This window comes from Erpetoichthys calabaricus, chromosome 2, assembly GCF_900747795.2.
Source record: "Erpetoichthys calabaricus chromosome 2, fErpCal1.3, whole genome shotgun sequence".
NCBI lineage: Eukaryota > Metazoa > Chordata > Cladistia > Polypteriformes > Polypteridae > Erpetoichthys > Erpetoichthys calabaricus.
In genome coordinates, this window is record NC_041395.2 from 182,242,262 (window position 1) to 182,255,131 (window position 12,870).

The 12,870-nt window shown below is 37.3% G+C and overlaps 1 protein-coding gene across 5 annotated transcripts in view; it reads right to left on the reverse strand.

Moving 5' to 3' along the window:
- LOC114642999 (ubiquitin-conjugating enzyme E2 Q1) overlaps positions 1 to 12,870 on the reverse strand; it is a 252,422-nt gene that overhangs the window by 179,907 nt on the left and 59,645 nt on the right. For all 5 annotated transcript variants that reach the window (XM_051923256.1, XM_051923252.1, XM_051923255.1 and 2 more), the window contains exon 3: positions 2,045 to 2,158. In XM_051923256.1, coding sequence (XP_051779216.1) covers positions 2,045 to 2,158 — 114 coding nt within the window. The remainder of the gene's footprint in view (positions 1 to 2,044; positions 2,159 to 12,870) is intronic.

Genomic DNA, 12,870 nt, shown 5'->3' on the forward strand with positions numbered 1-12,870 from the left:
TAAGAAAAATCCATATCATAACAAAAATAAAAAACGGTTTTCGGTATGAACCGGTATACCGCCCAGCACTAATTATAACTGACAACTAATGAAAGTCCTAAATTCAGTATCTCGGAAAATTAGAATATTGTGAAAAGGTTCAATATTGAAGACACCTGGTGCCACACTCTAATCAGCTAATTAACTCAAAACACCAGCAAAAGCCTTTAAATGGTCTCTCAGTCTAGTTCTGTAGGCTACACAATCATGGGGAAGACTGCTGACCTGACAGATGTCCAAAAGATGACATTGACACCTTGCACAAGGAGGGCAAGACACAAAAGGTCATTGCTAAAAAGGCTGGCTGTTCACAGAGCTCTGTGTCCAAGCACATTAATAGAGAGGCGAAGGGAAGGACAAGATGTGGTAGAAAAAAAGTGTACAAGCAATAGGGATAACCGCACCCTGGAGAGTATTGTGAAACAAAACCTATTCAAAAATGTGGGGGAGATTCACAAAGAGTGGACTGCAGCTGGAGTCAGTGCTTCAAGAACCACCACGCACAGACGTATGCAAGACATGGGTTTCAGCTGTCGCATTCCTTGTGTCAAGCCACTCTTGAACAAGAGACAGCGTCAGAAGCGTCTCGCCTTTGGACTGCTGCTGAGTGGTCCAAAGTTATGTTCTCTGATGAAAGTAAATTTTGCATTTCCTTTGGAAATCAAGGTCCCAGAGTCTGGAGGAAGAGAGAAGAGGCACAGAATCCACGTTGCTTGAGGTTCAGTGTAACGTTTCCACAGTCAGTGATGGTTTGGGGTGCCATGTCATCTGCTGGTGTTGGTCCATTGTGTTTTCTGAGGTCCAAGGTCAACGCAGCCGTCTACCAGGAAGTTTTAGAGCACTTCATGCTTCCTGCTGCTGACGAACATTATGGAGATGCAGATTTCATTTTCCAACAGGACCTGACACCTGCACACAGTGCCAAAGCTACCATTACCTGGTTTAAGGACCATGGTATCCCTGTTCTTGATTGGCCAGCAAACTCGCCTGACCTTAACCCCATAGAAAATCTATGGGGTATTGTGAAGAGGAAGATGCAATATGCCAGACCCAACAATTCAGAAGAGCTGAAGGCCATTATCAGAGCAACCTGGGCTCTCATAACACCTGAGCAGTGCCACAGACTGATCGATTCCATGCCACGCCGCATTGCTGCAGTAATCCAGGCCAAAGGAGCCCCAACTAAATATCGAGTGCTGTACATGTTCGTACTTTTCATGTTCATACCTTTCAGTTGGCCAACATTTCTAAAAATCCTTTTTTTGCATTGGTCTTAATTGATATTCTAATTTTCCGAGATACTGAATTTGGGACTTTCATTAGTTGTCAGTTATAATCATCAACATTAAAAGAAATAAACATTTGAAATACATCAGTCTGTGTGTAATGAATGAATCTAAGATACAAGTTTCACTTTTTGAATGGAATTACTGAAATAAATCAACTTTGTCATGATATTCTAATTTTATGACCAGCACCTGTAAACACATACACCCACACTATAATATATTTGAATCTATCAGTCTCTTCACCTCACAAGCTTGTCTCTTTCAGTCATTCACTTATGTGTTTCTGCTGTAAATCTTCTCAGACTAGTTGTTGAATAGGTTGTAAGAAGAGAGGTGGGAAATGGTAATAGTTTTGCTCTACAGAAAAGAAAGCTTTCTTTGACATGTCACAGTGTTGTTTCACATACTGCCACAATATATAGTACACTTAGAGGGTGGGCTTTCATTAGACACAGAATTCGCTCTTGGATGAATCTGTCTAATTTTACTGTACAACCATGTGGCAACCCTTCACAAACAAGTCTGTGTCCCATAGTTCAAGAAACACTACTGAAGAAATTGCAAATTCAAATCAGTTAGACATCTCTACACTTCTAACATACAGCAAGGAAACTTAACACATTTTTACATCAGCTATTTCTGCATCTTCGGTGCAGACAAACAGAATGTCTAATTATAAAACTGCTACTGAACGTAGTAACATTAAACTGACTTACCCTTCTGACTTGTTCGGCAGGAAGTGGTTGATCCAGCATCTCCACATCTGGGTGTTGAGGGAGGTTATATAGCTTGCACAAGTCGGAGACCATCTTCTTCAAGTGTTGCAGAAGCTTTACATGAAAATAAAGGAGCAAGTTTAAAAACAACAAAAAAAACCAGACTATTTAATACTTAACATTATGCTTGGAAGTATTTCTAGGTTGTAGAAATTGTGTTGCATGCATTTCCACAAAATGGGCACCCCAATAATGTTTCCATGAAAACCTGAAAAATGTATTACCTTGCCTAGCTACACTCCTTTTATAGTCCTTGTCCATCAATTAATATATTTGGTGGGAGTACTGTCTAACAAACAAAGCAGACATGTAAATTACTTAGAAACCCCTCTTTCACAAAATTCACAATTTCTATACCTGTTCTGTACCAAATCAGCATACAATAGGCTAAAACTGGAATGTCTTATGCAATCTAGTACTTAAACGCCAAATTTCCAAGCATAAAACTTTTGACTGGATTGTTAAAACTTCATTTGGAGTTATTACTAAAACTACAATAACCAAAGCAACATGAAGATGAATTCATTTAAAATGTATTTATTATATTTGTATAAAAATGTAAACAATGAACACAACACAATGAAGACAGCGAAAAAGCACATTTCAAGATTGTCCTTAGGCATAAAAACGCAGTTAGTACAATAACTGAAATAGGAAAGAAAGCTGCAACATTTCACGTAAAGTTTTTTTCTTCACAGCTGTGAAAACAAATAAGGATAAAAGAGCATAAATGAATAAATGAACCAAACAGTTTGTTACCAGATTGACAAATACCATATGAAGTAATAACTGTACAATAAAACAAAATTTATGTTGCTAAACAAGTGTATAGTCAAATACAGATTATAACTAAATTCAAAGTACTGTCTTCTTTTCAGAGCAAAAGATAAAGATGATTCACTTGCTTAGAAGAAAGTGTATTTTAGTATTTCAACCAAAAAAAAAAAAAAAAAAAAAACTTCATGACAAAACTTCATGACAAAAGCTTCTATTTTGTAAGAATGTAAAATTATGCTAGCAACAAGAGTCAAGGCACTGTTAGTATTTGTTACTAGTGTTGATTTTAGACATAATACATTGTCACAGATATCTTCAACACCATGTACAATCCTGAGTGTATCGTGAATATTTTTATCCTTATACTTTATTTACAAAAGGATTGGTTAAACTGTACCCAAAACAAGTACATTTAAAATATGAAGTGAAAAAATGCAACTTCTTGTTATCTTACAAGTTGGGTTAGAGCTGTTTGATGAGAAACTATGATCATGAAACCATGTCATGTCATTTAAATATTCATTTAGGCTAGCACAAGCTTAAAGGAAAGCATCCAGGCATATTTTCTTTTATGTAAAGAAATGGTGTACTTCATGGTTTTCCTTAGAAGCGTCTTTCTACCATTTGCAGAGCTGAGATAGCTATAAAAATATACACCTATACACATACAGTGCTTCCCACACAAATCTATACACCTATACAGACACAGTGCTTCCCACACAATCTGATATACCAGTGGGGGCACCTATTTTGGGGAAGGTTAAAACGTCACTGTCTTCATCACTTGACCATTTACATTACATTTTGATGTTTGCAGTTTTATTTTTGCAATTCATACACATTTTAAATCAACTGGTTAATGATTATTAATATTTTTCATAGTACTAATCTGGGTAATTAAAAAATGAAGAAAACAACCTCTATTATTAAAAAAAATCTTGGAAGGCTTGGAAGGAGACGAGATGTGATTTTCTTGGAGACACTTTAAAGTCCCACGAGACAAGGCAGTGAGACAAAAGGACAGCTGCTGTACCCGCTTTTAAATGTTCAAAGTGCTGCAAGACATGTACATCACGCAGCACGGCGGCAGCAGCAACAGCAAGCCATCAGCTGCTCGAGCAGAGAGGAGATAAAAAAATTCATTTGTTTCCCAATGCATCACCATTTAAGAGGGGGTTTCGGAGGAGCAACCACATCTCCTTAGCGTGCATCACCATTTAAGAGGGGGTTTCGGAGGAGCAACCACATCTCCTTAGCGTGCGTTCAGCCCACCTCTTCACAACGTGAGTGGCAGAGACGAAGAGGCTGGCGTGTAGCGCGCCCCGGAGGGGGAATAACTCATTCACTACATAACTCATTTACTACAGCTTTATCACTGGCAAAAATGAATGAAAATGAATTAAAATAAGAATCTCTTTAAATTATATATTTGGTTAACCAAACCCGGGGGTGGGCGAGTGAAGCCCCCTAGCTTTTTAATATTAAACAAACAAGATGATAAAGGAACAATAAAACAAAATTCAGTTTCTCTGACTAAATAGAAATTAAAATGAAACCAGCAAAGCTAAAATTAATCTACATAATCAGAAAACATTTACTCTTTGCAGGCGACTTTTCTCGTTATGAACAGACGTCACATAAAATAAGTACATCCCCAGCATTTCAATGGGCATCATGATGTATGCTTTGGGTCATTGTCATGCTGAAACATGAAGTTCCTCTTCATCTTCCTAGCAGATTCTTGAAGGTTTTGTGCTAAAATAGACGGATATTTGGAGCTATTCATGATTGCAACCACTTTTACTAAAGCCCCAGTTCTAGCAGAAGAAAAGCAGTCGCAAAGTATGATAAGGCCTCCACCATGCTTCACTGTGAGTATGGTCTCCTTCTGATGACGCAATGTGTGTTTTTTTTTTTTTTTTTGCACAAAACATATCTTTTGTAACTAATGCCAACAAACCTTAATACATTTTTCCACAAGAGATTGTGAATAGGCTTTCATCTTGCTACGCTAACACACACAACCCAGACATATGACGAATATGATTGTTGTCACATGTAGGGAACAACCAATATTTGCCAAGAAATCCTACAGCTACATTAATGTTTCTGTAGGCCTCTTAGTGGACTCCCTGACCAGTTTTCTCCTAAACTTCTTAAAGTCTTGGAGGGACGTTCAGATCTTTGTCGAGTCACTGTTGAGCTACATTTTCTTCACTTGTTGATGACTGTCTTCACTATGTTCCATGGGATGTTTAATGGTTTTGATACCTTTCAATGATGAGATCCCGCTCATGTTTTAAAAGCTCTTTACAGGCCATGGCTTTCGGAGTATGTTGCAACCAAGAGGATATCAGAATAATCCTACAGGAACAGTCACACTTTATCTGAGCTCACTCAGAAAGACATATTGTGACTGGCTGAACACAACAACATTCTTGATTATTAAAAGATTTTTGAACTAATCCGTTTGATTTTTCACCTTCTTTGTATAGACTACAATTTTACAATAAAGGTGGAATAAGTTCTGACAGGATTTATCTTTTATCGTTTGATTTTTTTATTACACAAAATCTGTAATTTTGGAAGTGATGTGTTGAATGTTTATATCACTGTAGCTAAAAATTGTTTACTTGTTGCTTCAATGTGATATATAGTATGTGACCTTGAGAGTGTGTGTGTGTGTATATATATATTATTTTTAAAAAAAATAGAAAAAACTACAACTGCAATACTTGCTTTGAGAAAATGGTTAAAGCATAAGTGTCTAAATGTTTCCAAAAAAGGACACCTTGTGCCAAACAGTAAAACTTTGCAATGCTATGAGATATGATATCTAAACCAGTTACAATGATGACTGAGCACTGTGGCACAGGGTGAAAACTGATTACAGGGTTGAGCAATATAAAATGGAATAAGTTATATCCTGTAGAATTGAAATTTTTGGAGAGAAATCCCTAAAGCATTATTTTTTTCTGATTTATTTAGTTTATATTGGAGTGAAAAAAAAATATCATACTTTCATTTAAAAATGTTAAGTTATGTACTTGCTACACTTCAGTAATTTGCAGGTCCTTATTACATTAGCTGAGTAACAACAGCTTATTTTGGGGGTATGTAATTTAGTGGCAATAATGCCAAAAACCTCTTAATGCAGACCTGGGCACTGTACGGTATGTGGGCCAAATTGGTCTGATTCTGTCTGGCCCGTGGAAGGTGGAGATGGCAAGTGCTTGCCTGGGCGTGTCAGTTTGCATCACAGCTAGATGTGACCGTGAAGACACAGACTGAAATTGATATGAACGGGAGACTTCATCAGAAAGGACGGGATATAAAAGAGGGAAATTGCGGTAGATTGCATCAGTAGCTATGTTTCCATTAACCTCCTTAATGTGCATTTTGAAATTGGGGGGGGGGGGGGAGATTGAAACGTGAATTTTGTATATAAAATAAACTCAAAACCATAAAAGTTTATATGCTTGCTTGAGGTGTTTTTTTAGGCAATTCAACTTTGCAATAATTCGCAAAACTGCAAAAGAAACAGTTTTCTTCGTATTTAGGTCAAACAAGTCTTGGCAGTGACCCTGTACTCTGCACAGGTAGCCAGTTTATAAAGCGTGATGGTATATGCTTCTCGGTCAAGACTGGCTCTTTCATGTATGCTACAGCAGGGAAAGAAGAGGGCCTACTGCACTGCATAATTCCATAAATGTTGAGCAGCATATCTTAAACACAGTTCCTCAGTAAAATCACTGCGGATGATTTCAAAGAAACTCCTAATACAGGACATCTGCCAAGTGTAAGGAGTTCACCTTCCCTTTATTGTATTCACTCACTCTCATCGCCTCCAAATAAACACGTTAATCGTAGACGCAATTGAAATAACAGAACCAACAACTACCATATTCAGTCACCATTTTTAATTTCAAGTGATAAACTATTCACATAAAATCACTCAATGGAAGCACAGACGATTCACATTTGTGTTTTGTTGACTTTTCAGAAGTGTCGCTTTTATTTTGTGTGTAACTGCAATAGAAAAACTGCTAGCGAAAGGGATGATAGTGACTGTTCATAAAATGTAGAATAAAGACTACACTTGTTCTTAATCTGTGTCCCATCAGCATTTTGTGCAAAGACAACAAAAATGAGCAGTAAAATACTAAAAGTTGATGTGGAAGACAAATCAACAAATGCTGGACTCCCAAGTATTTTTTTATTTTTTTTTTTTAACGGAGGCTGGCGGTAAAACCGTCTGTTTGGTATGCAAAGAGCGCCTCACTGTATTTAAAGACTGCAACTTGAGCCGTCACTTTGAGACCAAGCATCTGAAAAATGCAGAAATATATCTGAAGAGGAGAAGGTGAGGTCTTCAGAGGAATTGTTAGCTAAACTGAAAAATTAGTCTTTACAAAGCTTCATACAACAAAGGTACAGTAAAAAACAAGCAAACGGTTTTCTTATAAAGAATTTAAGTAGTGCTCACTGCAGTTGGTAGCAATCCTCTCTCCAAAGGAGGACACTTTGAACAACTGTTTCAATTAGTGATGCACCAATATGGAAATTCTGAGCGATACTGATAACTGATTTGTTTTTGTCCATCTTTGCCAATTCCCGATATATATATATATATATATATATATATATATATATATATATATATATATATATATATATATATATATATATATATATATATATATATATTTTTTTTTTTTTTTTTTTTATTTACTGCAGGTTTGAATGTTTAAGTTATGCTGAAAATGTATTATGCATTATCAAAGAAACAATAGTAGCATGTGAAACAGAGATTAACTTTTTATTAACTTGCTGACTTTTATGCTCTTATTTGCTATAAATGTAAGCAGCCAGTACTTTCTGTAAGGGGAAAAAGAGTAAGATATGGCACGTCTCTATAGAAATAAATACTCCGGGTCATGTACAAAAATCTGCTTAACGTACATATTCTGGGTAACTTAAGCATATAAATACACCATGTCATTACAGAACAAGACTTGCTGAGATAGTTATTCAGCTGAAAAAGGAAAAAAAAATTACAAACATTTACCTATATATTATAATAAATAATAAATTATTATTAGTTTGGCCAGATATGTGGTAAAGAAAAACAAGACAACCGCCTGTACCAACCACTGCCATTAATAAAAACTTGACGTTGAAAGCCTGGCATATAATGATTTGGGTCATATAAAGGGCATTCTATAAAGTGTGATGCAGATGGACCTTTAAGAGATGCAGCAGAAGCTGTTCCACAATGAAAGACTTTGTAACAGGTGTGCCTTGAAATATTGAGAGATGCTGTATTATTTCAGGGTGATTTTGTTTTAAACGCTTACATTAAAACTGGAGTAGATCTGGTCTTAAAATCTTTTACAGTTTAGACACAGGAGACATCTTTCACAAGGTACAAAACCTGAAGCTGCATTCTACTATACAGGTGAACCTATTCCTCCTTTTTGTTAAGTACCCACTAAATTAAATTCCTCCAATATTTTTCCACAGCGACTCGACTGTCTAAAATTGAAGAACCCACAAACAGACTCTGCAAGAACAGTTTTGTAGGGAATCTGACAAATTGTAAAAACCTGACAGAAAAAGGTGAGGTGATGCCATTAACGTGTTCCTTTTCTTCTCAGCTGTTTGCAAAGCAGTCTGCCCCACACTCAAGTTATGCATGGTCCCAGCAAGCCAAAGTGCCAACTGAGTTTTCGGCAAATGCATGATGATCCTAATTAGTATGATTATTGTTAATAATGTTATGATTCTGTTATTTTAACCTGGCAGCAGTTGAATATGGTTTTGCAAACACATACGAATTTTCTTCAAGAATTTCTTCATACATCTCCAGCAATGAAGCAGCAACATCTCTCAGAGTGCAAATCTTTTTCTCTTGTGGTTTGCTGTTGCTCATCTTCACAAGCTGACATCTTGACCAGTTGTTTCTCAAGTGCTTCTTTTGCACTAGTTTTTTGGTATCTTGGTCGCAGAATTGATCTTTGTACTAGGGGTGGGCGGTATGACCAAAATTCTATATCACGGTATTTTTCTAAATTATCCCGGTTTCACGGTATTCAACGGTATTTTTTTCCCATGCATGAGTGGATGTTAACCACATTTTCCACTGCAATTACTGGCTAAGAATAACCTATTCCACTGTCAAAGAGTATTGTACAAAAAAAACATTTTAATGTGCACACAAGTATTAATACAGGTTTGCATTGCCCCATAAAGTGATAGTTTTCAACGGGGTGGCACTAATGGAGAAGGTATCACATTGCATGACAGATGCAGTCAAAATATAGAACCTTTTTATTGAACAAATTTTGCAAAAACTTAAACTATAATTTTGACAACATATTTCCAACCATCCAAAGAGGCATTTAGACTTAGTAAAATATCCAGAAGTGCTTGTCAAAAGTTGTATTGCACTGAATATGTCTTAGAAAAGGAATTGTAAATATTTTTTGTAAACCAACTACACTTTCTGTTAATGTTAACAATCTCTGTCCACTGACACGTTAAAGTGACTTTTTAAACAACTTTATCATCATTAAACTGCATAATATTTAAACTAATAAATAATAATAAAATAAATAATAGTTTTATTACTGATAGTTGCACTATTACTTCAAGACTTTAAGCCCAGGTGCATTACACAGTATTCACCAAATTAAAATAAAATAAAACATGTGCAACTTGATGATGACATCTTTACCAGCTGAACCATCATTTAGGCAAACTGCATTAATATGGACCTTGCTTCAAGCTAAGCTTTATGCATAAATAATAATCTTGCAACTTGCATTTATAATGCTATTTGTGGTATAGCCCTACGGAATCGTATTAGGGCCACAGTGAAGAAAAAAACAATACGGACACAGGGAAGAAAAAAAACATGTCGAGAATAAAGTCGACATTTCCACTTTATTCTCGCCGTTTATGTTGAGATTAAAGTCGGCATTTCCACTTTTTTCTCATAGTTTACTTCATAATTAAAGTAGAATGTCGTAAACTAAACTTCTTCCTAAAACCAATGTTTAATTTACTAGATTTTGTCAAACCCCGTCATAAATTAATGTAGCACATTAAATGCTTTGTGTTGCATTCCCCGACCCAGTTGTTAATCACGCTTCTTAAAGTGACTTCTCCCGCACTAAGAGGAGACAGCGATCACCATACAGAATCCATTCACTTCATGATATTCCTACTTTCTGAAAATTTAGAATGCTAAGATAAATACTTTATATCATTTTCATGATGAAATGCATTAAAGCAGGTATTAAACATGCACGGTAGTGAGGCGGTAGTGCTGCTCCCTCGCAGTAAGGGGTCCCAGGTGTATGTTCAGTGTAGAGAACTTTATGGCAGGTGTGACGAGGCTCCAAAAAACAGGATGTATGAATGGGTATCGCACAGGTTTAACTTAAATATTGTGTAAATGTTGGGTTTGTGATCTGGTGGTCGGAGACACGAACACAGAATTCAATGCATGTTCTTCTGAGCGGGCTTTCTTTATTGCACACGTGCTGTCTCTATCTGACATACCAAAACCCCCAGTTCCTATCCTTCCTTTTTCTTTTTCCACATAACCAATCACCACACGATAAACGTCTTTGTGAAATTAAAACTAGTTATAAACTTAGCCCACAGAGTGTTCAGAACTTTAAAAATATCTTTGTTATACATGTTTAATTATGCCATCCATTCAGGGTTGCGCCCATCCCTGAACGAGTCGCCAGTACATCGCAGGGTGAATACGAGCAAAACATACACTAGCAGGGTCAATATAGCATAACAAAACCCCACATCCTATATGACATTGAAAGGAAACTGAAGCACGCCGAGTAAACCCACCAGAAAAACATGCAAATGCAAGGCAGGGTACAGCCGAGACACCCTTGCTGTGAGGCAGCAGTGCAACCTCCATGCCGCCATGCCCCCACATGATTAATGCATGCTTTAATGCATTTCACCATGAAACTTATATCAAGTATTTATCTTAGCATTCTAAATGTTCAGAGAGCAGGAATATCATGAAGTGAATGTATTCTGTGTGGCGATCGCTGCCGGCGCCTCCTCTTAGAGCAAGAGGAAGTCAGTTTAAGAAGCTCAGGGAACACTTAACACAAAGCACTTAATGTGCTATATAACTTATGACGGGGTTTGAGAAAATCTAGTAAATTAAATATTAATTTTATGATGAAGTTTAGTTTACGATGTTCTACTTTAATGACAAATTTCGAGAATAAAGTCGACATGTCGCCTTTATTCACGTCATAAGCGTCAAGATTAAAGTGGAAATGTCGAGAATAAAGTCAACATGTCATCACACTATTATACAGTACCCAGGTAAATTACACTGTATTCAAAACAAATAAAACAAGTACAACTTGGCTTGCAGTATTATCCAGTAGTATAGAAACAGTATTTACACATTTTTTTTTTTTGTTCTTTATTTCGCCTTATACAATTTCTTGTATTAGGAATTTGGTAGTTTTCGCATACCCCTTGGGGTCATAGCACAGGGTCAGCCATTGTACAGCGCCCCTGGAGCAATTACAGGTTGAGGGCCTTGCTCAAGGGCCCAGCAGAGCAGTGGCCTTTTTTTGGCAGTGACGGGGATTCGAACCGGTAACCTTCGGGATACCAGCGCAGCTCCTTAGCCTCAGAGCCACCACTCCGCCCAACATTTGAACATAATGGTCCACATCTGACCTTTTAAAACCAAAGTATCTCCAGGAAACGGACGTGATTCCTTTTTTTTCGGCAAAAGTTCTTCTGTGTCATTATGTTCAACTTTATCGGCAGCTTCAGTTTCAGAATGTTCTCTGTCCATTTTCACCGCGCAATGCCTACACTACCACTACATATTTAGTGGAGTAGCAGTGAAAAAGAGCCCCTGTGCAACAAATCTGTTTTAGCGGTGTAGCACTGAAAAAGGTCCCCACTTGAACAGTTTCCCGCTGCGCCATGTTCCGAATGTCGTTTAGGCAATTTAAACTGGTGTTGCGGTATAAGAAAAATCCATATCATAAAAAAAATAAACGGTTTTCGGTATGAACCAGTATACCGCCCAGCACTAGTACCATAGATCAAGGACAGTAGATAGATAGGATAGTGGCTCGCAGAATGCATCACTGAAGCGTTATGTGACAGCCTCCAAAAGTATGATTTTCACCGTCTGGAATCTGTCTTGCCACACTTGCTAAAAAGACTTAAGTTCTTCAACTGACTGAATCACTTCCACAATTGTAAATGAATGTGCGCTTAAGTCTTTGGTAAGTTGCTTGACTGGTTCGAGTAATCATGTTTTCCACAAGTCCCCACTGATGCACTGATGAGAAAGGCATGAAGCTTGCATTCAGCACCATACGCAGCAAGAGTGCGCGTATGATCAACCAGACTTTTCAGCATATAATAAGTGCTGTCCCAACGAGTCTGCACACCCTGCTGAAGCAGTCTTGTTGGAGTACCAAGGTCTGTTTGTATTTCTCTCAACCTCAAAATAGCAAGCTGCGAGTGCTTAAAATGAGTAACTATTCGCCTCCTAATGGCAAAACAGTCGGAGATGCTTCTCTGGCTCAATAAGCCTTCATTTACAGCAAGGTGCAAAGTGTGAGTCATGCAGCTTAAACTGTTAATGTCACTTTCTTCAATAGCTTTGCCATATTGTGAGCATTGTTGTGAAGCACAACATGCACATTACTTTTTGAAATGTTCCACTTCATTAACATGGAATCGAAAGCTTGTGCAATGAACGTTACATACTGATGATTTCTACGGTTCTCATTCTGCAAGACCATTCTTTTTGCCTCCAAATTTTCGTCAATCCAGTGTGCTGTTGCACTCAACATACTCATAGGGCTGACCTCTGAGCTCCACATCTCTGTAGTGAAGATGGTGACATTGTTTCTTAAAAGCTTATGGATATGTGTAGCAATCGCATAATACAGGGCGGTCCAGATCTA